Source organism: Dermacentor albipictus, chromosome 3, assembly GCF_038994185.2.
Source record: "Dermacentor albipictus isolate Rhodes 1998 colony chromosome 3, USDA_Dalb.pri_finalv2, whole genome shotgun sequence".
Taxonomy (NCBI): domain Eukaryota; kingdom Metazoa; phylum Arthropoda; class Arachnida; order Ixodida; family Ixodidae; genus Dermacentor; species Dermacentor albipictus.
Window position 1 is genome coordinate 38,930,834 of NC_091823.1, and position 26,886 is coordinate 38,957,719.

The window sequence follows — 26,886 nt, forward strand, 5'->3', positions numbered from 1 at the left end:
TCTTTTTTTTTTCTGCTTCACTTCGCACCGACGTAACGCCAGTTTCTCTCGCTGCTGTCTAGACCCGCTTTGTTACTTTCTTTCGCGCGTTACTACTGAGCGAAGTTCTGTGCACGCGTGACGCACACGCTGTCGAAAACCTAGCCGTCACATGCGTGCGAACCATGAAAGTCGCTAAGAAATAGTCTCGCTGAGAAGCCAAATTGCGCATGCAGTATGAATACCGCGCGAGTGTATATCTCAACCGAATTGACGGTGAAGGCCGAAGCGTTGTTCCTCGTCAATAAACGTTCGCTATTCACGATTCTTTCTGGTCTTGCAGCTAACTCAGTCATGTTTGAAGGCACCAGCTCAGATAACTTCATGTGACTTCTTTTTTTTAAAGCGGATGACTCAGCCCACATCCATATGCGATCAACTTGTACCTGGTCGATACCACAGAATCGGCAATGACGCTAGCGAACCACGGGCTTTTGGTCTGAAAAACCTTGATCATTACTATAACCATGATTATTCAATAAACTTTTCTTTCTCTCTCTCTCTATTTTTTTCTCTCTCCATAACATTTTCTTCCGTCTTCAGCATACCTATTTCTTCCGGAATCATTGCTACAGGGCCCGGAATTTTAGTGAGCAATACACGCGTGAAGAAATCTTGAGCCCTCTTAGCAAAAGAAAAGAAGAAATGAAATAACAGAGTATAATTTTTCAGACATGGCTTGCATTTTCACTTTCACAATGTTCAGTGTGGTTGAAGTCAGCTTTTTTGATTATGAAGACGAGTGGGAGGAGAAGCCTAGTTTCACAACATATATCTAACAAAAGTCGCAGGTGACTGAAGGAGAGATAAGGGAGACATGACATTCAACTCGATAGGCAGAGAACGGCGACCGCAAACAACAGACAACGCTGACGATTAATCCCGATGAAGGAGCAAGGGTGGTGTGGTCAGTCTATGAGTTGACCACAGAGAGAAAAAAAACAAGGTGAGGAAAGGCGAAGAGCTAAACTCAAAGAGCGTCCAGTTTGCTGTGTCTGTGTGACCGTGTAACTGGGGGTAAGGGAAAGGCGGAATCGATTTGACCATAAATAACTTATTCACTCATGAGATGAACAGTGCTCCAACAAGGGATCTCACTGAGGCCAATGTTTCTACAAGAACACTTCCCTTCTTCAGGGCTCTGACAAAGACAAGTGCCCTGGTCGAAACGCTGGCTCCAGCGACATTCCTTGTTCGACTGCTGTTGATCATTTTGTGTCAACTTCTTTCTGCGTACCTCTGTATGTTCTAATTTATATCCACGTATGACGTTAGATTTTTAACTATTGTCCGTACTATATATAGAGGTTATGCAGAGGCGAAAAAAAATTTTTGAGGGAGGAAAAGCAGTGTGGTCAGTACATTGTCGCATCGATAATGAGAGGAAACAGCCGTGTCGTGACTTGTGAAGCGGCTTGGTAGCTTGCTACAGGGGCCACACATACAGGATAGCATTTTGAGTACACAAATAGCCCTACGGCAGAAAGACTGCTGCGTTTTTCGTCATGCACACCGACCTGCCAAGTGTCCGTTCTCGTATCCCGGATAGTCGTCCAGGCGGCCCTTCTTGCTCATCATGCCCAGCGGACTCCCATTGCTCGGACTCATCGACATCATCGAGGAACGCTTGGGCGGCCGGGCTTGGCTGCAAAATGAAAAGGATGAAGCACGAAACATTGACCTCTTGATTGGAAACCTTGCGGGAACGACACACGCAAAAAAAAGAAACAAGAAAGGGAACAGGAAAGCACAGAGTTCTGACACAGGGGCCAAATTGGAGAATCTTTCCGTTCGTAAGTGCTCTTTGTCATTGGCCGGTTTCCTTCACTAATAATGTGCCCAGCATTACGATTGGCTAACCCCTGTTTTTACGAACCATTTTAGCGTAAGAACGCTTTTGTGAATACGGTTCCAAGGCTTACACATTCAGTGTCATTGCCATAAAATGAGTACTGAGAGAAGAGGCGGGAGAGACAGGCGTATTACGTGAGAAATGAGGATTACTGCAAAACGAAGATAGCAGTGGATTGAAGGAGCAGTATATCAAAAAGCCCAGCAAATCACAAAAAAAAGAACAATGTCTTCTGAAACACACAAAGCAAACTGCCGTCAACCTAAAATGTTTATGGTAAGCATTATCAAGGTGGAACTGTCGGCGAATATCCAACACACCGGGAATCTTTTAACGCAGTCTCGGGATCCTTGCTTCTGACGGGGACCGACAACGTGGTTCCTCACAGCACATTGGTCACATCAAGCTTGCTTATCTCCCTCTACAGCGGCAACAACTTCGGACTATATAGTGCACGTCTCCCCAGCTTCCCTTTTGCCAATGTCACCAACTTTACATTTTACGGTGTTCAGGAGGGCCGGGAACAGAATTTTCGAAGAACAGCCTTATTCCATCAGCATTCGAGATTTCAGCAGGCGGTGCTGAACGCGGCGAAATCGAAAGGAAAACCACGTTACGGCTGGCGTTGACGCCTAAGGGAAGCGTTTTCCCCCACCTCGGGGTGGCTTTTAGACGGTGTAACCCACCTTTTCGACTCTCAACTTCCATAGCGTCGCCGCTGAAAAAGACAAAGCGCTCTTTCGCAAAGCACAACACCCACGCTCCATTACGCACGCTCGTCAACAACACGACCGTATGTAGACAACGAAGCATGCTCAGCACTCTCTATATAAGATTCTGCGCAAATACCGCGTTCGAGTTCAGCGACAAACAGGCGTGGAGAGCAGGCGTACGAGAAAAATGTGACAGTTAGGAAAAGAAAAGGAACGAAAAAGAGAAGCGAGCATAAAACGGCTGCAAGTGCAACCGCAAAACCAGAGGTTCCTTGTCCCCGGGGCGCGCTACGCAATCAAGCTTCAAAAATCCACTTTGGGTGCCGCGGTGCGCCCGCGAAAGTGCGCCGGTATAAAAGCGGTTGGCCGGTTCGCTGCGGGCTGTAGCGTCATCGCTGCCCCCGCCGCCGAGCTTCTCCGCCTTTCCATCCAATTTGCCCCGTGTCCAGAGGACGGGTGCTCGGTAACCATCTCATTCTTGATACGTTGCCCTTCGCACGGCTCACCCTCACTTCCACGAAGCGCGGTGCGCTCGAACGACAACAACAACGCCGCTGCGGCGTGGCGGCGGTGGCCATTTCAATTTGACAGGCGCACGCCTCGTGCGCGCAACAGTCCGCAGGTTGGGCTTCTCTCCCGAGCTTCGCGGTGGCAAGGCCCCCCCTCGCGCGCGTTCGCTTCTCCACAGTGCAGCGGCGTTGGTCCAAGTAGCCGATCTCATTTTCGAGGGACGACGACACATAATATGCGCGCGCCTGCAGAGCCCGTCTCCCGCGGTGCATCGTCCGCGCGGACGAGAGAGTGGCGGGGTGTAGGTGTGGACGGCACCCGACGGTGTAGTAGGGGTTGTGACGAGGACAGGGGCAACGCGGCCCTATCGTTGTGGGAAGCGCTGCGGGAGAGAGCAGCGCTGTTCTCGCGCGTACGCGCCCGGCGAGCGGTCGGTGTTTCTCGGGTGGATGAACGGGCACGCCGCTGTTTGCTTCGAAATTGAATCGTAATATGACGAGACGAAGCTCGCCTGCCGTATCTCTTTCTTTATATCTGTTTTAGCTCCACGTCGCGAGAGGTTTCCGATATGGCACTCGTCACAACTAATAATGTGTATCGCAAGAAATGTAGGTACTCGGTGAGATGATGCTGCTCAGTATTTGGTCGCTCAGAAAGAGATGGCATTGTGAGCTTTTCAACTGCGAGAGGCGCTGATATCACCACGCAACGAATGAAAGCTGAAAATAAAAGGGACACACTTTGTCGCCCTTCCGCCCGCTTCTGCGGTAATTTCGTTTAACTTTAGCGTTGTAAATGTTTGGCAGTAATGTAGGAAACAAAAGTCTTCCGCAGTCCGCCAACGAGCATGCACGCGCGAACACACATGGAGAAACAGAGAGAGCAGCACCGAAGGCGGATATAGCTAAATACTCAATCCAAGAGACAGTATGCATCTACCGTGAATGTGCCTGACAAGTAGTGAACTAGCAGACAAGCTGAATAATTAATAAAGCGTAAAATGTTACGCGCAGCTGGTATGCGACATACAGCTCAAATGTGAAGCGGCAGTTGCTTTTCTTTTTTGCGGGGAGAGGCTGAACAACGGGAAGTTATTTACTCCACTTTGCGCACACGCCAAGGAAAGACACTGCTCGTTGGCGTTTTTATCTATGTTTGGTTCATCTTATGAAACTAAAACTGAGAACATGCCGGTGTCTCCACAGAAGCAGGTTAGATATGTCTCGATAGATTTCGTGACATTTATTGACGCGTGAATGCTCCTCTCAAGGTTAACGTATAAACAACGCTTGCACGTTGCCACAAACAGCCAAGGTGTTCCTAATCCTCCTGAGGACTACGTCACTCAATGACAGCAGGTAAATCGCGTTAAGGTTGTATGTGACTGCATATATTAACGTGTTAGCTATGTAATTTCCACGCTCACGCTGTGTTTCACATTTTCTTTCACCGCACACCTACAGCATACAATGTTATAGTCTGCTAGCGACAACTAACAATTAACTCTGGTTTCTTAACATTATATAGGCCGAATCCACGAATATTTTCGTTCGTATGTGCTCTATGTTATTGGCTGTTCACCTGCTTTAATGTCTCCATCATCAGGATTATCTAAAATTTGCTCTTGTGGACAATTATAGCATAATGACCTTTCTGTGAATATGGTCCGCTTTCGAAGCGAGATCCTTGGACTGTGACGGCGCATGTCACTGGCGCAGAAAACAACGAAAGCATTGCTGCAGTACTTCAACACGATAAGTACCTGCGATAGTTCAGAGTCCTGGTGCGAACATTCATGCTTACGCAGCACTATACTGCTGTCTCTCTCTTACTACATCCCTTTTCCCCAGTGCAGGGTAGCAAACAGAACGTGCATCTGGTTAACCTGCCCGCTTCGATTGCTTTCTCTTTTTCTCCAGCTTCTTACCATAAGGTCGACCTCTCAATCTCTCCCCTCAGTGTCAGTACCAACGTCGATGAAACTTCCGCATTACACCTTTACACGTCCTGAAGCTCCGGTCTTACGACGTACGCGATCTGCAGCCGTCGCCTTCAAGTACACGCGGTATGTATACGAGAATCGGTGGCCGCCACAGAAAAAAAAAACAAAAGTGGCAAAACGGCGCCCTTTTTTCCGGCTATTGCTGGGACCAGCGCGCGTTTCTCACTCCACTGTCAGCACGGCTGTGAATGGCGCAGCTGGAGGTCGGGTCCGGTCAAGACCGATCGCGCTGGGGGTCAAGCGCGTATGCGCCGCCGCCGCCGCCCGGCCACCGCTGGTCGTCCATTCCCCTCCCCCCCCCCTCCATCCTTCGAGCGGCCTCTTCGCAAAGGGCTGCGATGCACCAGCCTCAGGCATCGCAGCTTTTGTGCTTCGTCGTGTCCTCGCCTCGTTTATTTTCATCGTCTTTCTTCGTTTTCTTTTTCTTCCCGCGCGCATAAACGCTTGCCCACTCGATAGAGCAGCTTCTCCCTTCCGTTGTCCGCGCGGCAGGTTGGCATCGCCGCTATGGGCCACTTGAGCGCGCGAGCGAGCGCTCGTGTATCTGACAAGAGAAAGTTGCGCGCGGGGACCCCGAGTGCGATTGATTGATTCATTGTGTGCAGCCGGGCCTGAGAAAGCGCGCCGGACCGAGGTGCCACAGCCCGACGCCGCCTCGAGCTGGTGGGACGTGTCCAGAGATTCCTGTAGTAGTCCTCCCGGTATCGCCAATTCGCTGCACTTCATTCAATTTGTTTCTTACATTTCTCGACGTATTCTGTCTGGCAGAATGCATCGCCTCTTCCGTGGTCGCTTGAGCTGCAGTCTCGGTGTATACTCAGTGACTGAGCTATGTTTCGTTAAAGTGAGATCCCAGGCAGCGACTCGCTTCCAAAAAGTGAACGCGTATGGACCACGAATCGGTTGTCGTTGTTCTTGTTTTTAATGCTTTACTGGTCATATGGGTTATGAGTCTTTTTTGTTCCTCCTTCAAATAAATGTACAACTTCTACCTCCGGCGTTTGTCACAAGGAAAGGCCATGTATGACGCAGAATGTCAAGCAGCATTTTCGATAACTGTACCCATGGATTCTATGTGATTAGCGCTACAAGTTACGATTTCGCAAAGAAAATGCTCTGTGGGAAGAATTTTGTCGCGAAATGAAGTGAAGCGGTCTAAGGTTCTGAGACCGACAATGAAAAAGGCCGGATGGAGCAGGCATACGCGAGCGAGCGCCACATATTCGTGTCGCCGTTTCACCACGGATTTAAGGAACACCTAGTCATAAACATCAATGCACCAAATCACCGTGCACAGTCGATAAGATAGACAATGTTCTCAATCAATCAATACCAAATCTTGCTCTCGAGGACACTTCCCATTCGGCTCATGATGCTGTCTACAACATACCGGCCCCAACGTGAGAACAAATGCAGACCCCTGCTAAGCTCACAGACTTATCGTTATTCAATCATGCGGTGGGTGATCAGGAAAGCATGTATAGTTTCCTTATAAACAGCACTACAACGCGTCCCTCTGAGCAATGAAGCTTTACACGATGTGATTTCATCACGGTGGCAGTGTGACACTCGTAATATACACTATAGAGGATGAAGCTGCACGTCGGTGTTTAATCAAAAGGAGGCCACGCGAAATAACCTATGGAGCTATAGCTACCACACATGTTACGCGCCACGTACACTCTCGGCCGCACGGCACCGCCACGCAGTCAGAAACGCGCGCATACAAGTGGCGTACGAACCCGAGCCCTGCCAGTCACTCCGGAGTCGCAGCACAAACACGCGGCAGATATATATACGTGAGACAACAAACGACAGGGCGCACGCGGCACACGTATATACACGCATATATATGCTGCACGGAGCGGCGCGAGCGGAGACCCCGAGCGTGGGAAAGGTCTCCTGCCCCACCTGCGACCGTTTCCGCTGCCAGCGTCACGTCAAGTCGGATGAGGCTGCCGGGGAGGCAGGCACAACGCAGGCCTGCGGCGTATACGCGCCGTTTAAACCAAAACCTTGCGGCCGAACCCAGTGCCCTTTCCCGCGCCAGCTCTACGCAGTATCTGGCGGCACGGCATGGGCCGCGCAGAAGGGAGGCCCGGTAAACACGAATTCAGTGCACCGAGTCAAGAAAAAGCGAGAGAGGGAGCGAGAGAGAGAGAAGCTAGGGTAACGAAAACAACATTTCAAAATGCGAGCGCAGAACCACCGTAGATAAGAAACGAAGCGAGAAGTGGCCACATTATACTATAGATATGCGCGCAGCAAACGCACCGGTCCCGTCGGCTTTTCCAAAGCAGGTTTCCCCGAAAACGCACCAAGCAGTCAGTCAGTCACGAAGAAGCAGCGCGCGCGTACGCGCTTGAAGCGTCGTGATTGACGGAACCAGATGAAAACGTCACTCAAGAGCGAGCAATCCCCTTCGCTCTGGCCACCGTACACAGCCACGAGGCCCATTCCGTTCTTCGAATTGCGTAAAGCGGGCGCGGAGAGCACGTTGTGAGGTCTGTCGCTGTGTGTTGACGAGCGGAGTATTAAACGTTTGGCGGTGGCAGCTGCAACGGATGCCGTGGGCCGCGTGCTGAGGAAAAGTTTAGTGGACTGTTGGAAGCTCGCAGTTTGGCATAAAACAGCAAACGTGGTGCAGGCTGCAAACGAAGTCCGAGGTACGAAACCGGATCTTCTTTTCATTAGGCGCATGCCCTGTTCGGCGCACTTCGCTTCGAGTCAGCACTTTGTGTTATATATAACAATGCTTCAAGATCGACCCGCGCTGCTTTGTCAGCTCCAACCATATCTGTGAACTGAATGGATTGATTGCTAAGCAAGGAAAAGTTTTGAGCGGCATCCGTAGGTGAACTCATTTGTTCTACATTTCATGTTTTATCGTCGCTGCTTTTTTATTCCACGTAGTTAATTCCTTCCAATGTAGTGAGCGATCCATTAGGAGCGAGAACCACAACTACCGAGAGCAACACGACACAAATGAAGCAGCGTGTAAATAAATCTAAATATATACGGAAAAACAGACAGCAAGTCACTCAGTACTGTGGGGCAATAGTATTACAATAAACTTTAAAGTAAGCGTCAGCGCGTTCTCTTACGACTTAGGCACTTTGTCTCAAATACTTTGTTATGAAAGCGGCGGTGGCCGCCTGTGAACTGGGCCTAATTATTCAGTTTACATAGCCACATTTCTACATTGCTTTTTTCTTTCTACTGCTACTATACGACTTCGACTAGTACACGTCTACAACTCCTTGTGAAGGTTACAGCGCCGAAATGCGCTATCTTTACTGGAAGCACAGGTGGACTCAGCCACTGGGAGTTCACTGCGTGTCGTGGGCTCAGAGAGCGGAAAGAAAGCAATAGCGGGAAACAGCCACAATTCTGACCCGCCAGGTCAAATGTTTCGCGCATTTGCTTTAACATGCCGCGTTACTTCCCCTCCTTCTTTCCTCAATCCACTCGAGCCTAGACTAGAACCCAAGCCCGCTCACGCAGACACATTGGCAACAGAAAAACGACTGGGACAGCATACACGTCTACGCGTTCGGCGAAACGGTCATACACGCCGGCACGCGCGCCTCGCCAACAACCAGAAAAGCAAAGACAGTGCGAAGGTATACGCTCTCGCTCCGAAAGCGGGAGGTGTGTCGGCCACGCGTGGAATCCCCAGACCGACAAGCGGAAATTAACAGGTGGTCTCGCCCACTGCAAAGCGCTCGCGCGAGTGAGCGAGCCGAAAAGAACGCCGCAGAAAGGACCGAGCGAGCCGCACGCGTATACACGCTTCGTTCGGCAAGCCGAGATGGGAATCCTGCCGTACCGCGGTTGAAACTTAGACCCACCACAACCGAGCGAGCGAGCACGCAGGAATCGTATACGTACACATACAGAGGGGGGGGGGGGGGGGGGGGGGGAAGGAGGGGTTCCTCCCCGGATCTGCTGCCCGAGACGAGACCCGGAGCTCCAGGGCCACCGACAGACAGACACAGCGCCTAAGAACTTTCCTGGCTGTCCGCCCACTCGAACGTATAACCCGCAGCAAACGGAAAACCACGCGCGCGCGAGCCAGACAATTCGCACCGACAAACGAAACCCGGACTGGAAATGAACAGCCGCTTCAAGAGAAAGAGCGAGGAACGCCCCAGTCAAGGGTGCGCGCAGAACTAGGTGGTGTTGAAGAGCCTGTCGCTTCGTGCGTTCTTCCTCACTCTTTCTCTCTCCCCGTGTTCTGATTGTTTCTTGTCCGTGTCAGTCCCTGGCCCTCCCTCGCTTCTTTTCTTTTACTACACACCCTGTACGTTTGCGGATGCGCGCAATATTGTTTCCAGTCGGCGTCCGAAGGTTAACGCTCATCTGCGCCTGAGCTACACCGCACCGCCCCGGTGTAATTAATGCTGCTCTCGAAAGGCGCGGCGGCCTATGTGTACAGTGCGCGCTTAGAAAAATGTGCAGTATACAATAGGCTGCTTAATTGCGAGCTCTGGCCCGTGATTGTAACGATTCTATTTGGTCGAGAACCAAAAGCTACGGCGTCTGCGTCCGCCGCCAACAGAGATGTTCAGACTGACTACAAAGGTTTAGCTTCATTTACGAAACGGTTTCTTAGCGATGGCACGGGCCTAAATGAAGCATACCGGCCACACTAATTGCGGTTACCGCATTGGTAAATTGTAGTCAATGCATGCAGGAATAATTTACTTTGTTTGTCCATTGCCGTTGTTGCTGTATATATTTATAAAGAACTAAGCAAATCCGTAATGAAAGCTAAACTACACGTAATCATTAGAAAGTGCATTAGAAATGATCGTCAAGATGACAAACAAAATAGTTCGTTATAAAACCAGTACGGAACGTGCGCCGTGCGATGACCACGTAAGAACATATAACTAGCACCACGAAGCAAGGCGTGTCTGATCGGGCGCTTGGATTTGTTACTTTGAGGTCTCTAAATGTGGACGATTGAGTGCGTGTGTATTCCCGAAACTCTTGCATATTCTGTAACTCTCTTCCTCAATCTTTCACTACACCAGTCTCCTCTCCAAAAGCAGGTTAGCCAACAAACCACAGTCTATTAACATTCCTGCCCCAACGGCCTTCACTTCATCTTTATTCCGCTAAAGCTAGCTACCACCGCCTCATAAATCTACAAACACGGAAACAATCTGAATTTCATTATTTTCAAAGACTGCGTTAATACATGGACCTTTCACAATGAAAACTCATTCGCTTCAACAGGAGAATAACTATTCACGTTTCAAGTCCTTTCCTGCTTGTTGCACCAAATTGTTCTCCGTAAGGCAAATAAAGAACAGAACTGTGTCGGGCAAGGCATGGACTGTATACTATACTGCATTCAAAACTGCTCACTCATTCCGGCCCTCGTTCTGTGAACATCGCAGTTATGCCTCATTCTCGAAAACGCTGCTGGTCACGTGACGTGATGCATGGCCCATCCACGCCTCGCTCCCGCCCACACCCTCAGACTGGGACCGCCGCATGCGAGCGGCCAGCCGTTTGTTGACGCAGTGACCTCCAGTCTCTGCAATATCTCCAAAGAAAGGCGAGGCCGAAAGAAAAAAAAAGTTTCTTCAAGACGAGAACAAGCGAGTCATTCGAGTTCTGTGGACTCGCTTCATTACAGTTGTATCTGTCCGTGTCTTCGGGCTTGGCAGACGCAGTTCTGAGGCGGCGCAGAGAACTCGTGTTTCCTGAGAAGAACAAGCTGCCATGGAACGAGCCAAACGCGAGGAAAGCGTGCAACTGGAAATGCGGTATTTGGGTTTTCAGAAAGAAACCGGGGATGCCCGCTTCGAGAGTCTTTCAGGTAACTAAATAACTTGAAGACATTCTATTCTTGCCGAAGGTTGCGTGTCTAAGGTTTCTGCGCATGGTTTGCCTACGTGGCGCTGCCCATACCTTTAGAACGCCAAAAAAAAGCGCAATATACGGCTTCACATCTTCGTACGATGAGCAAAATAAAATAAAAGAAATATTCCTCTTTTATGTGCCTATGAAAAGAAACAAAAAAAATATTACGAAGCAGCGATATCGCGCGCTGGCGTTACTAGCGCGCAACATAAAACCAAATTAAAATACTCTAACATCTCATTTAATATTATTACTATTAATATTATCCCAAACACCACAAAAAACAGAGAAATGCGTGTTGGCAATTGAGACACAGAACTTAGCTATTCGAAAAGGAGAAAAGAAAGAAAAGACAAAAATCGGAAAGATGTTTACACTCCCACATTCTTCTTATCGTGTTTTGCTATTTCCTTTGTATATTTATCGATCATTCCCGTTTTCCCACTACCACTAGATCCTTGGCCTGTGCACGACAGCAAGTCTGTGCATTTTCTGGCTGGAGCAACGTGTGTCTGGCCTGCTACTAGTTCTACTACTTGTTGAACTAGTAGACTACTGGTACAACTAGTACTCTGCTAGTACTCGCTGGCCTAATGCTAGTTCACCGAAGAGATGTGCCCGGTGCTTATTTTATTTTTTCTACCCCTCCATTTTTCCCTTTCGCTCTGCAGGGCGCATGCGAGTCTGCGGGGCTAATTCAAGGGCCAGGAAAAGAACCCTTTAGAGACGAGCCTCACGAGCCGAGCCAAGCCAGAGACGACGGAAACGGTGGAAGAGGGGCCGCTGTACGGAGCCAGGATCTTCGGCCCGGAACATTTGTCACCGCGCAAAACTCCACGCCGCCGACATTTAACGCTCCGGCTGGCTCGCGTGAGCGGGTCGCACTGATACCAGCGGCAAATATGAGAAGGGCAACGCAGACGCGGTGCTCTCGATTTTCTTCACGCACGCGGAGGCGGGAATGTATGGAGAGAGAGAGAGAAAAAAAAACTAAGGATTAAAAACGGGAAGCGCAGAACGAGAAAGCCGGAAGGTGAAGAAGCGCACGTGGTATCTATGCAGTATATGCAGATGGGAAAGTCGAGAAATGACGGGCGACTTAAAAGTGTAATGAGCTTCGCCTGCAGGCTCGCGGGGAATGAGGGGAACGCGAGAGCGAAACATTTGTCACTCGGCAAAGCGGTCGGCGCCGATTAGCGCGAGCCGCCGAGCTCCGTTTATTGTACCTAAGGAGACCTATACAAAAAAAGATAGAGAAAGAGAGAGCCTCGAAAAAGGAGCAAAGCTTGTGCGCTGCCTAAAAGCAACCACCAAGTCACTTTCTGTGCTTTGACTAGTAAATTTGAATTAAATGGTGTGGCTAAGCATTTTTCTTTGTACATGCAAACAGCGATATCGCTCGAGGATATAGCGAGAAATTATGAAAATAATAATACACATCTTGCTCAATGATGTCTTATCACACTTCGTTTTAAATGCGGGCTTACGACTTTCACGAGTCCTCTCTCACCAACCATGACGACGGCGCTGTGACGTCAAGCCGCATTCGAATGCATCGTTGGGACGAGTTCTGTAATCCGTGCGCTTAGAGCTATCCGCGTTAAGTTATGGGGTCTTACGTGCCAAACCCACGATGTGATTATGAGGCACGCCGTAGAGGGGAACTCCGGAAATTTGGACCACCTGCGGTTCTTTAGCGTACGCCTAAATCTAGGTACACGGATGTTTTCGCATTTCGCCGCCCATAAAAATGGGGCTGCCGTGGCCGGGATTCGATCTCGCGACCTAGTGCACAGCAGCCCAACACCATAGCCACTAAGCAACCACGCAGCTTAGCTATACTCGTTATAACCAACTGATGTGTTACAGTATAAATATTAAAGCAAATGAAAACAATCGCACCACAGTAAACTGATGCATTGTCGCCATAAATGCGAAAACAAACGCAAACAGTCACGTATTTATGTGCAATAAAAAAAAATCCGGTGCTGTAATGCGCGTTTGTTATGCACGATTTGAAGGATATCTTGGTATTAAGTCGATGTACCTGTGTGCACAATAAACAGTCGAGAGTTAGCCCTCACCTTGTCCCATCCTCCCCTTATTTTTGGTTATTTGCGCTAAGGAAGGAAGGAAGGAAGGAAAAAAAGTGGAGAAGGAAAGGTAGGGAGGTTAACCAGTTTGGCTTAACCGGTTTGCTACCCTACACATGGGAGAGGGATGGGGGAGATTAAAGATGGGGAAGGGGGAGAGGGAGAGAGAGCACATATCACAGCACACACACATGGTCCGTTGGAGTCCATCATTCTGGCATGGTACGCGACGTCACTCTCACAGCCGCTTGTCCAATCCCGTCTCTTTCAAAAACCGAAGTAGTCCCTTTGTCGCCTTCACCTGCGATATCTTCTGTCGGCGGCATGTGAAAATCGTGTCGAGGGACAATGGTCTACTGTCAAGGCGCGCTAGAACAGATGCCAGGGAATTGTCGCGGAACATTATATTCAGGACAGTCGCACAGAACATGTTCCAGCGTCTCCTCGCAAAGACAGGCATTACAGAGATCGTTGTCGGCCATTCCAATGCGGAAGGAGTAAGATTTAGTGAAAGCCACCCCCAGCCATAAGCGAAAAGCAGTGGCCATAGTTGCTATGGTCCATAGTACAGTATGTACCGACTAGCCCAGCAACAAGTATTACTGAAGAAAAATCAAGTGACGCTAATTTTATGAGCATTCACCTACAACGTCCACAAAAAATAAAAGAACTGCTAGACTTATAATGTTAAGAGGTACGTTCCATCCTTGCTGAGACTTGCATAAACAGTGTTGATACCTCCCCCCCCCCCCTCCATACGGCAATAATTTAATCCCAAGGAAAGCTGTAGGCCTGTCTACTGCAATATTCCTTCATTGGCGCAAGATGGAAAGGAAAAAAATAATACTGCGTTCCGCATTGATCTACGTGGAAGTAGCGCTCAATCTGTACGTTAACTGCGATACGCGTCTCCTTCACACTAACATCCCGTCTGCTTAAAAAGACGAGCTCGGCTAATAGCACACGCGCGTATTATAACATACGGACGCAGTCGAGCGCACGAAACCGCCCATTGCGGTCGAGCTCCTAATCAAATCTTTTCCGTTCCGAGTGCCGAGGCAAATGCTTTCACGGTGCGCGCGGTTTGTTCGAATCCGCTAAGATTTCCTTACACGCGGTTCATGCTAGACTGGCAATTTCTTCATGAACTCTAATGGCCCGCGAGCAAATGTCTCGAGCCCTTTCGCAGTAACGATCGACGTAAGAATAAACAGAGAGAAACGAAAGCTGTGCATATATATATGCACACAGGTAGCAAGAACGTAAGACCCCGCCACCGTCGACGATATTCTTTCTTCGTTAGAGCGTGAAAAATGATTCAATTTGCAAAGTGAGCCTTCCCTCGATATGAAGAAACGGTGTGTGAGCGCAGCATTTATAACACTGATTTTTGTTCCACGTCGATTGCTCGCGCGAATGAATCGACGACGATGGCGACGGGGCATGCATATTTCGTGCAGGGGGCTTATTGCGGCGTGTCTGGTGATGCTTATACGGAGCGGTACTTGAGATCCTCGAAGTCCGGTTTTCTTTACTTATTTAATTCCGAAAACCTTGAAATATTGTGTCTTCGTTTTTAGCTCATTCATTACGGAACGTACAATACGGTCCACCCTGTAAAGGAACATGATGGTTAGCACTCCGAAACTGATTGCAACCGTGATGCGACGAGAAGGCCAGCAGACTGCGTTTATTTGCAAAAATATCTTCTGAGGCTGCATGTAAGATCCTCCGTTATTTCGATAAAGAACTGTTGCGGTTGTGTTCGCCTTATTAAGAGTTACGCGTGTTTTTATTGGCATGATAAACAGGTGATGGTACGCGGACGCGGACACGTTGTTTTATAAGGATTTGGTGTTCTTCACATATGGCGCTATACATTCTGATAGTCCTGTATATGTAACATGTACACAAGACGTGCTGCATATATATGACATCAATATATAAGAAACGTATATAGCATGCCATAAATAGATGACATACGTATAACACTGCATACGTACATAACATGATGTCTTTCACATAACAGTACGTACAAAACAAAATCCCAAAGAAACTCTCAATGCAACAGTGCAACATTAAAGAATACCACCTAACATGCACAAAGCTTCAGATGACAGCAAATTCCAAACGCCCACACGAGGACGTCCTTTATTTCTATTTATTTATTTACTTACTTATTTATTTATTTATTTATTAAAGGAACCTGTGGTGCACGTAGATCCGCTAGTGGCGCTGAAGTATGCCATCGCATTTATTGGCCACTGTCCAAATAATTTCTTTAAACAAACTACAGACGGACATAAGCTCTAGCGCTTGTGTCCGTCTGTCGATCTAATATCGATCTACTATCGGTCTAGTGTCGATCAAGTGTCGATCTAGTGTCGATATAGTACTTCGATCTAGTGCCATTAGTGACAATTTCAGTCAATGCCTTGGTATCTCCATGACGAGGGCATACAAAAACAGTATGACATACGGGTACATCTTTGTGTTCATGGCTGAAGTCGCACCGTGGGCTCTCAGCGCACCTAATACTGTGCTTGAAGAAGTGCTTGGTGTAAGCGGAAATAACCTGCAATTGAATAATAATAGTTTGCACGTTTCTTCAGAAGGCGAGATGAATATTAAATTCAATAAGCGGATTAGTTAAAAATAAATTAGACGTGCTGATCAAACAATGCCTTTCTATGTAAAAGTGTAGATGTCGCTTTTTAGTACATCGTAGTTGCACTTCCTGACAGTAACAAAGGAGCAACTCATCTATCTGATGTGATTGTTTCGCTGCCTCAATGGCTGCAGTGTTGTCTGGAATGTTGCAATTATCCAGAATACAGTGTAAAGTTATTGCGGGCTGCACTTGGGTTGCCTTTGTGAACTTTTCGAGCATCTCATAAACTATAGCACCATACATTATTTCCATCTTTGTGAGGCTAAGCGAAAGCTCAGTGGACTATGCTCGCTTAGTCGGCTATGCTAGACAAGCTGTCTGCATGCTATTTGCGTTCTGCTTTATAAAACAACTCTTTTATTTATTTTTTTCTTACTAATGAAAGAAAAGTACAAGGAAGCATACAAAAGCGCGAACGGTGAAGCGGGTAGGCAACAATCATATGTACAGAGTAGAAAATATTGCTGTGTTCCGGAGTGAGATGACAGGTAAGTCTCATGCATGCGCCACATAATCTTGCACGTCTGCAATGCCGAGTATATATATATATATACTTGGATTAAAGAAATAGTAAATTAATGGCAATGAAAGTCGATGAAAAAGCAACTTGCCGCAGGTGGGGAACGATCCCACGCCTTCGCATTACGCGAATGTATGTGTTATATAGACGCAGTGTGCTCGTCCGACCTTTCTAAACGACACGCTGATTTGCGGTGGGAGCTTGCACTCGAGTAAGTACATTTCACGACGTACTGATTTGTGGCGCACAATTTGTGGGAGAAACCAGAAGCTCAACTAGCAGCGCGACGTGGCGACTTGCAACAGGCTTAGGTCTATTTGGAATCTCTCCAACTCTACGCTCTTACAATTTTGGGTGGCGTTGATTAAACAAACCTTTCTCTCTCCCTTTCTTTTTTTACACTCGCAGTTTTTCGGCTTCCGCGGTGACGGTGCCGGTGACTCCCGCGGTCGGTTCCGTACAGAAAGCAAATCTTCCAAGTGGTCGAGCACGACAGCTCCTCCGGCGTTCGAAGCCACCGCCGACCGACCCACCGAGGCATCAGCGTGTTCGACAAAGGAGCTGAAACGCGAGACACATCGGCGCAGCGCGGTTTCCCCGCGGGGTGACCAGAAATTATCATCACAATGCCGGTCCACGATTTATATAAACACGCCAGCCGTTAAGAGTCCGACAGAGCGCGCTGCTGCTCCCGCCAGGCAGACAGACAGACGGCGTCCCCATTGCGTCCCGGTTCTGCCTTTGTCAAAAAAAAAAAAGGCGTTTAATGTTTGTTTAATGTCCCCCCCCCCTCCCACTTTCTTGCACTGGCCGACGGCAGCCCCTGCGTTCCCTTCTTCTAAGCCTCCCGCTAGTCTCAAAATAAGGAGCGCTCGGCCGCAAATAGTTTGCGCTCGCCATGGCCTTGAGATGCAACACCCGGAGGTGTTCGATGATCTTTTATTTTCGTTCCCCCCTCCTCTTTCTAACACCGAGGAGTGGCAATACCGGAGTCAGCGTCTGTCCGCGACGAGCAGATGCGAAGTTGTGTGCTCACAATCGTTTTATAGCTTTCTTTCTATCTTCTTTTTTTTGCCTCTCTCTTCTCTGCCTGTTTGCTTACTTCAGTTTTCGGCGCGGTTGTGCTCAGGAGAAGCCTGCAGACACCTAGAAGGTCGGGCAAGACGCTTCAGCCCTATGGTAGAGCCCGCTAATTACCGTCGCTAACACAGTCTGTGTGTGACAAAGATAGCCACGGCACGGCGCTTGGGATGTTGCCAGAAGGAGCTGGTACCATGGTGTCTGTTCTCTTTATTTTAACTTTTTTTAAGCGCCGCGACTGTTTGCGGTACGATGTCTAAAAACAGAAACGTGGAAATCCTTTAGTTTTTTTTATAATGACGCTCTACTTTTAGCAACTTGTTCAATCTGTCAAAGACGCGCACGTTACAGCTTCTGCCGCAGTGTGATTCGCTGCAAACGTGCACTCGGGAATGAAAAGTTTCTATATCCCGCCTGCAGAGATAACGCTGAATTTAACTACGCACGCACTGTGCAATTGAGAAGTGTGCGGCCACTTTAGTCTCACAGTTTCTGTCTGTGCGCTTCACCGCGATGTATAGTTGACTTCTTCTTTCTTAAAAAAAGAACTAAAAACTATACACACCCAGTTCAAAGGTCGATGTTTTGATACGATTGCTGAAATCAAGCCTGAATCGCAGAAAGTGCACAGCTTCTACACGAAAAAAAACAAAAGGCTTCCAGGACATGTTCGTAAAATGGCAAGAACACTCGTAACGTCGTATCACTCCGCAATGGAACTATATTGAAGGTTACAGTGTTTGGATGAACATTAATGCATTACTTTCCTGAAATCAGAGCTAGTCTCGAAATTTTCTTGATACCACCCACTACACGTAAAGTTATTGAGGCTAGCTCTGGACACGGGTGTGAAAGGTTAGTACATAATTGAGAGGCCAATGTGCGAAGACAAGTTCACACGATACATACGCACACAGGAGAAAAAAACACACACACAGTCTGGTATTTGACGCAAGTCCTGGCTTTTTCACTTGCCGCTGTGTACTAGATGCCACGCTGCTTGCACTTGCAGTTGTCACACTGTTTTAGCACTTCCTCTTGCTTCATTCACGCCGAATAACGCTTGACAAAGTGGCAGTAACACGCTAGCCCCCAAATGAGCATATACGGGAAAACTGTCTTCAGGTCTTGCCGCCACGGTTGCGTTCTGTCACTGAGCAGTAGGTCGCGGGTCCGTTTCCCGACCATGCCGACCGCATTCCGAAAGGTGTGGAATGTAGAAAAAAAAAGAAGAAAAGCACTGCTACACGCAGATGTGCGTGTATGTCAGAAAACTAGTCGTTGGGTCGGAATTAACCATGGTCCTTTCACTGCCGCGCATTACAGGAAATAGAGTGGTTATGACAGGGACAACGGGGGCCAACAACTACAAAAAGTGCGATCGATTTCACGCTTCATTTTGCTACATGCACAGCACGTTTTCTCAACAACACACAAAAGAATATCATATTCTAAGGTACACGCTTCGCGCAGTTGATGACGCAGCGTCTTCAGGTCATTTCCATCCACTGACACAGGACAGAGGGACAAAAAAAGGCATCCGTACAGGATCACGTTCACCGTTCGATGAGGGATAGTTCGGTTGGAAACAAGTAATTGCAAAAGATCACATGACGTACATAGGAACAGTCGCGAGCTAAGTTCATGAGACTGCAGAAGCCGCTAAAGCTTTGTTCCTCATCTCAGCCGTGGCATGCAGGCTGAAATCACGCGTTATTAAGATTTTTCCTGATATTAAGATTAAGATTTTTCCTGATATCAAGACCTCTAGACTTTAGCCCCTGACTGCGTATCGCATGCATTGAAGACATACATAGCAGGTATAATATAATAAAATCAAGCATGCTGATACGCTAAGCGATATGCCAAATGAAGCATAGAAGAAAAAAAACATCATACTTTCTAGACCGAGACTGGATAGATGCATCCTCTCCAGGGTACCTCTTCTCTTGTGACAGGAACGGATAGCTACGAAAACAAAGAGAAAAAAATACGAGGATCAAGATGTGCATCGCACGAGAGTCACTTGGATGGCACACAGACACACACACACACAAACAAACACACACAGACACACGCACACACGCACACACGCACGCACACACGCACGCACACACGCGCGCACACACACTAGAATGCAGGCTAAATTTACGCACCCCACCACGTCCTCCCACACCCCTTTGTCCTTGGTCCACTATCTTTGCGAGTGGCTTTAAAAGACGGCCAGACCGAAAAGCAACAAGATGAAAAAAGCACGCTGCCGTCACATGCCTGTGTGTCCTTATCTACCAGGTGATGAATAAGAAAAAGAAAAACAAACAAACAAAGTGCAAAGGAATTCGCAAGTTCTCTCGAAGTTTAAACTACCAACATGAAGCTTTAACGACTCTGGAAACTCGGCTTTTGTAAACTTTATATTATATACAAATTTCTTTTAATTTTTACATTGCTTTCATTTCTTGCATCGACAATTCTTTTTCTTCTTATCTCTCATAAGGTTTTAACGCTTCCGGTCATGGTGTATCCATATGCAGGTTCGACTTACTTCTAAATGTTCCGAACAGTAAACACAAACACTGCTAACCAAAACTAATGTCATGAGTAAGTTTACTGCGTAGAGTAGCGCAAAGAAATGGTATTTTAAGAGGTGCACTAACCATATTGTCGAGAAGTTCGACGTTTAGCTATAACCCGCCGCGGTGGCTTAGTGGCTATGGATCGAATTCCGGCCGCGGCGGCCGCATTTCGACGGGGGCTACATGCAAAAACGCCCGTGTCCTGTGCACTGGGGGCACGTGAAAGACTACCTGGTGCTCAAAATTAATCTGGAGCCCCCCACTACGGCGCGTCTCATATTCAAATCGTGGTTTTGGCACGCAAAACACTACAATCAATTCATTCATTCACGTTTATCTATACGAGCGCAATTTACGCGAACAAACATTTACGCCACTGATGTCAAACAAAAAGGCCACGAATTTATTTTCCAGTGGCTACCTGGCCATTGCAGAATCAGTGGAAATGATTAAGCAGACGAAGCTGCCCGAGAGTCACATCAAGACCAACACAGCGTTCGCATTCCTCTTTCCAGGACAGACGGTGCGAGGCAGCTTCGTCGCCTGGCGTGCGAGCTCTCTTTAGCAGAGTGGAACACCCCAAATATAAGACGCGCCATGTTGCACGAACTGAACCCTTCGCTCCAACTCCGACCTCCACTCGGGCTTCACCGACGTGAGGCATCGCATCTAGGTGTACCAGCCGTGGCTGGGAGTGGCTTTCACGAAGGCGTACACTACTTCGGTTGGACTGACAGAAAGTGCTGCATGCGACGGCTGCGGCGTCGAAGAGAACGTCGAACGTATATTGTGCCAATGTCATCGATTTCAGTCGGGAAGACAAACATTATCTATCGCATTGCGATGACTGGACGATCGGCCGTTGTCTGTGCAGGTACTGCTTGAAGACCTCGTCCACGCACAAAGCTGTGAAGGCACGTATGACTTTCTTGAGGACGACTGGCCTAACACCTTCGACTCGCCCATGCCCACAGCAGCTCTCCCTCCCCTCCCTCTATGTCATCTTTCTATTCCACCTCTCCCGTCTCCCCAGAGTAGGGTAGCCAACAAGACCCATTTCTGGCTAGCATCTCTACCTTCTCTCTTTATTTCCTCCTCCTACGCCAACACGTGATGTTTTAGGAATCGGCCCAATCCCATTTCTAAATGATCGCCCCAGTAACGGCTAGCACACGAACAGTGATATTTACTGTCTGACTAATGCTCACGCCAGCAGGCCTCCCACCGTTATTATTAAAGCTTAGCAGATGTGTTTCGCATGCACTTAAATCACGTGCGTTGGCTGGAAGACACATGTAAAACATGGTCATTTAAAGCAGAGTTTATAACAATGTTCCGACGATTAATTGTTCTTGACCCGCAAGGGCAAGGCAAATGACACTGCTCACCGCTTGTGCTTGTTTTCGAGTAGAGCACCACATACAGGTAGCAGTGCGAACCACTGTACTGAACAATTAAGACAGCCGCCTGCTAAGATGACTAAGACGACTTGGGTAAAATCCAAGCCTTACAGAAGCCCGTAAAAACTATCGCCTCACTGACAAACATTCGGACCTGTGTCAGGGATCCCACGTATTATTTTGTTTTTAGTTTACGACTTCGCTCGTTCTATATTGTCATTCTTTCTCCATCGTGAAATGTGAAAAGTAAAAAGGAAATGCGTTACAGCTGTTTCTTAAGCTCCTTAAAGCTGCCTGCGATCATAAGGGCGCCACGCGCTGGAGGCGCCACCAAACAAAACGCGCGGGCGGGCGAGCGGGCGGGCGGCGTGTACACGGGGAGGCGCGCTATTCTATATAATCGCCTCCCCGCGACGACTACACTGCGCCGCGTATTTCTTCTCACCAATCCTGCTCTCGTGGAAAGGACTCTCCCAGCAAAGAAATACGAGCAACACACACACACTCCGGCACGCACACATAGGGAATAACTGCGCAACAGACGAACGCGAGGCGTCGAAAAGAAGCAGGCGGTCTGCGGAGATGAACGACTGCGTCGAGTCCCGCGACGCCGCGGAAGCAGCAGCAGCAGAAACAGCGGGAGACGTATTTCCTGAAGCTCGAGGATTGAAAAGCGGGAACGATCATCGGGGCATTTATAGGACTTAACGCATTGAGCAGCACGTTTTGCTTCTCGCCTCCGCTCGAGGAGGACTAGTAAGCTGCACCTTCCTATGGCTCTTCTTCCTTTCTTTCCTTTTCCTACTCTGAAAGGGAGGAGAGGGGGGGGGGGGATAACGGCGGAACAGACGTGCTCTTTGTGCGTGCAGACGAAGAAGGTGAGCGAGGGTGACTACTGCAGAGGAAAACAGACGAGGTGGCGTGGAGCGTCGGCGTGCGTGCGTGCGTGCGTGCGGTGTTTTGAGGGAAAAGCTGTCGGAATTAGGGACTCGCGGGACGTCCCGAATCGTGTAAGCGCATTGTGTCACGTCTGACAACTGAGCAAAGCGCCGACACCGCTGCCACAATCGCAGCGGCGTCGCCCGCGTTTTCCACGGCGACTCGGTCTCTTTTCTTCGACACCGTTTAGTTCGCGTTCCGTCTTTTGCTTCTGCCCTGCTTGTCTTTCTTTTTATTCCCTTGCTGCGTCCTTCCTTCTTAATGCCGCACCCTCCTTGGGCGCATTGGTGTTGCTGCCGCTACGTCTGCTTCAAATCCTCAGGCGTGCTTACCCCGAGAACCTTCGGGGCGTGCTTTATTCGATTTTGAGAGCATTTGAAGATCGCGCGAGCGCGCGAGAAGGAACCGAACAGAGAATCACAGTCGCGAGGAAAGGAATACGGAAACCCTCCCTCTTCCCAGCGAGGGAAAGCCGGGATAACATTAGAAACGGCCGGAGGTCGGGGATTGCGGAGGGGACTCCGACTTGACTGACAGACTTTTTGTGCTCGCGCAACACGTGGGTTGAAAGGAGGTGTCGGGATACACCGGGCGATCCGACAAATGATCCCTCGCCAGTCTGAATGCCGCGCGCACTGCTTAAAAGCGTTTTGCTTTCGCTCCTGCCGCGTTTCGTTGTTCTCGGCGCAGGCGTGCGCGCACACAAACACGCACGTCAGAGGTGGCCGCGAGGCCCCGCCGAGTCGCACATGCAAACGCGCGCGACACTCAACACCGACGCATTCTCACGTCCATCGGTGCATATGACTTGTTTTCTGAGCGACCATGTTCGATATCCGAGTCCCGCTTTGTGTAACCCTAAGCCTCCGGTACACACTGGGAAAACATTTGCGCGTTTCGCGAGGTGACACAAAACGCGGCTTAACGTCCCTACTCACGCCCCTTCCATTGGGACTGTTGAATAAGCGTACGCTCGCAGGCCGCAGGGTCTTTGGGCGAACGCGAATGAAAAGCGCCGAGCTGGACTGTGTAGGGCAGTCGCTGATGCACAACACATGTCGACGAACGGTTGTGCCATAACGCTGAGTTGGTCTAGCGCAGGACAGTTGATGCAGTCTCTGCTTCTGCTATAGCATCCGCTATAGCTATAGTCAAGTCCCTCCTCGTTATCTTGCAGCATGCATGTGACTGCCGTCGATATATGCATGAGCCTTTGAAGGATGCATTGCTGTCACAACATGACTCTAGCTTAAAAGTGAGAGACATTACTGCCCCTGGCGAAGCAGCGCTTGAGCATTAGGGGCCTTAAGGAGACATTATAAGCAGAATGAACGCGTGTGAATATCTGTGTATTTATGTGGCCGTTTGTGTGTTTGTCTGATTCCCTGTGTGCATGATAAGTTCGTAACTTCCATCCAACATCTGCAGTAGCATGCCAGGCCGTCAACCAGGCAAACATCTCCAGCTTTCATTTTGCCAAAAAGATTTTATGCATGCTCAATTATACACCTTGGATCCAACCTTACGCCTTCGACTTCCACCAAGGCTTTCCCGAAGAGACGCAACCCACTTGGGTGGGCTATGGTTGGCTGTCGCGTTTATACTAATGTCTGCGCGTTCCGCATAGGTATGGCCGACACCGCAGTAAGTGGCGATTGCGGCAACAACGAAACAATTCGTCACGTTCTACACAAGTGCCCGCAGTACAGCGTGCGGAAACAACCGTTCTCCGTCGTGCTACACCAGTTGGACGACCAGCCTCTTTGTCGGAAGAAATAATTTTACAACATCGACAGGACTTATACATCGCATTAGAAGGGCGTGCAAAGCGCTACTGTGTTTCTCGAGATCGACCGGCCTATGTGAACGCCTGTAATTGGAACGCCTTTCCTGTTAGCTGTTCCTGTTGTTGTCGTTTATCTCGATATCTCTCTTTGCTCTCTTGCCAACCCCTATTTTCCCACTCCAATGCAGGGTAGCAAACTGGAAACTCGCATCTGGTTAGCCTCTCCACCTTCCCCTCCCTCCCTCCCCCCTCCCTCCCCCCTCCCTCCCCCCTCTCTATCTATCTATCTATCTATCTATCTATCTATCTATCTATCTATCTATCTATCTATCTATCTATCTATCTATCTATCTATCTATCTATCTATCTATCTATCTATCTATCTATCTATCTATCTATCTATCTATCTATCTATCTATCTATCTATCTATCTATCTATCTATCTATCTATCTATCTGCATGCTTTCATTAAATGCAGCTTTTCTCTCTCTCCTAACCCCTCCTTCTCTTTTTTTGCCGCCAAACACGAACATAGGAAAAGTTAGGCAGATACCGTCGGAGAGCGATCGTCAAAGTCAAGCAAGGGCGCATCCGTATACTTGCTGAGATACACTGCTCTGGACTGCGCGAGGACGTCCTCGCGCAGTTCACCCAAAAGTTAATATGCACCAACAAGCCCATCTAAAGACCCTTTTTCTGCTCTGGAAATTAATCGGTTGGTTCTGCCGGTTGAGAGAGAGAGAGAAAGGCAAAGGAAAGACAGGGAGGTTAACCAGAGATTATCTCCGGTTGGCTACCCTGTACTGGGGGAGGGGAAAGGGGAAGCGATAGGTGAGAGGGAGAAGGATTAAAAAAAAAGAAACTACACACACTCGCACGTACACACAAAATGTTTCTGTGGGCACTGTCACGCAGCCCGCAAAGGCGTTCCTACTGTGATGCAGCGCACCGTACAATCCTGAGTCACACAGTGAAGTCACAATCTGTCAGAAAGTCCAGTGTCTTTTAAATACCGCAGCAGCGCCTTCATAGCCGATCGCGCTGATGTTCGCGTAGGCCAGTGTCCAAGGATCTTGTTTTCTGACAGTGGGCACTTGTCCAGTTTGTCTAGGGTGGTGAGAGGACTGCTCTTTGCTGGTTGAAACGAGAGCACTCACAAAGAAGGTGCGCGATTGTTTCATTGCACCCGCAGAAGTCACAAAGTGGGTTGTCGGACATTCCGATAAGAAAGGAGTACGCATTTGAAAATGCTACTCCAAGCCATAGACGAACTAGAAGGGTACAGTCGCGTCGTGGAAGTTCGGGCGGAATACGGAGCTGTAAAGTAGGGTCTAGGGTATGAAGTCGTGCACTTGTAAAATCGGATGAATTCCACTGAGCTAATGTCAGGTCGTTTGCCAGTACGGCAAGTTTTTTCGCTGCGTCGGCTCTCGAGAGAGGAATGGCAACGCACCTGACGCCGTCATGGGCAGATCGGGCAGCTGCGTCTGCTCGATCATTGCCGTGTATGCCACAGTGACTAGGCAACCACTGATATATGATATCGTGTCCTTCGTCAACTATGCGATGGTGTACTTCTCTGATCTCTGCGACGAGCTGTTCATGTGATCCATGGCGCAGTGCTGAGAGTACACTCTGTAGGGCTGCCTTGGAATCACAGAAGACTGACCATGCATGCGGTGGTTCCTCCTGAATGAAATGGAGAGCCGCACGCAAGGCTACCAGTTCAGCAGCTGTCGTTGATGATACATGCGACGTTTTTAGCTGTATTTCGATGGATCTTGTTGGTATCACCACAGCAGCAGCTGAACTTGCAGATGTGACTGAGCCATCGATGTAAACGTGTACACGGCCGCTGTGCTCCTCATGTATAAGCTGTAATGTGGCCTGCTTCAGGGCAAACGACGGCATGTTAGCCTTTTTAGTGATTCCTGGGATGGTGAGGTTTACTTCAGGTCTGTGCAGGCACCATAAAGGTGTGGATGGTCTTGCTGCAGGCATGTAGTTCATTGGCAATGAGGTGCGATTGGCAACAATCATACGACTGATAGCTGCGTGTGGCCTTTCTGCGGGTAGAGCGGCAAGGTGGTGAGAAGGTAGTCGGGCAACCTGGCGAATATGCGCTCTGAGAGCGTCGGTTACCAAGTACGTTGTTATTGGGTGATCTCGAGCTATGACAATCGTTGCCGCTGTAGACGCACACCTCGGAAGGCCGAGACACGTCCTTAGGGCTTGAGCTTGTAGTCCCTGGAGTACCCGCAGGTTTGTTTTGCAGGTGTTTCCAAGCACAGGGAGGCTGTATCTTGCGAAGCCGAGGAACAAGGCGTTATAAAGCTGCAGCATTGATCGCACCGATGTGCCCCATGACTTTCCGCCGAGAAACTTGAGGAGATGTATTATTGTCAGCAACCTCTTCTTTAGGTACGAAACGTGTGGGCTCCATGATAGGTCGCGGTCGATAATTACCCCTAAAAAGCGGTGTTTACGTGCATTTGCAACTGCTTGTCCGTTGACACTTACAGAATAACGCTTCATTGCCTTCCGAGTGAAAGTAACCAGGCAGCATTTCTCTGAAGACAGCTCTAAGTTCTGTTTTCGCAAGTACAGTGATGTTAAGGTAGCTGCCTTTTGTAGCCGTGCTCGTACCTGCAGTCGTGTTACAGCAGACGCCCAAATGCAGATGTCGTCGGCATAGATTGATACTTGAACTGTGTTGGGCAAGCATCTGACTAGGCCAACGAGCACTAGGTTGAATAGCGTCGGGCTCAACACTCCGCCTTGCGGTACTCCACAGAACGTTTGGTGTTGAGTCGTGGCGCCTTCCTCGG

General features: G+C 48.8%; 1 protein-coding gene across 3 annotated transcripts in view; it reads right to left on the reverse strand.

Moving 5' to 3' along the window:
* The window catches only part of LOC135902594 (dachshund homolog 2-like), a 255,132-nt gene that overhangs the window by 97,160 nt on the left and 131,086 nt on the right, over window positions 1–26,886 (reverse strand). For all 3 annotated transcript variants that reach the window (XM_065432786.2, XM_065432788.2, XM_065432787.2), the window contains 2 exons: window positions 19,257–19,325; window positions 1,557–1,684 (listed from right to left, as the gene is read on the reverse strand). In XM_065432786.2, coding sequence (XP_065288858.2) covers window positions 1,557–1,684; window positions 19,257–19,325 — 197 coding nt within the window. The remainder of the gene's footprint in view (window positions 1–1,556; window positions 1,685–19,256; window positions 19,326–26,886) is intronic.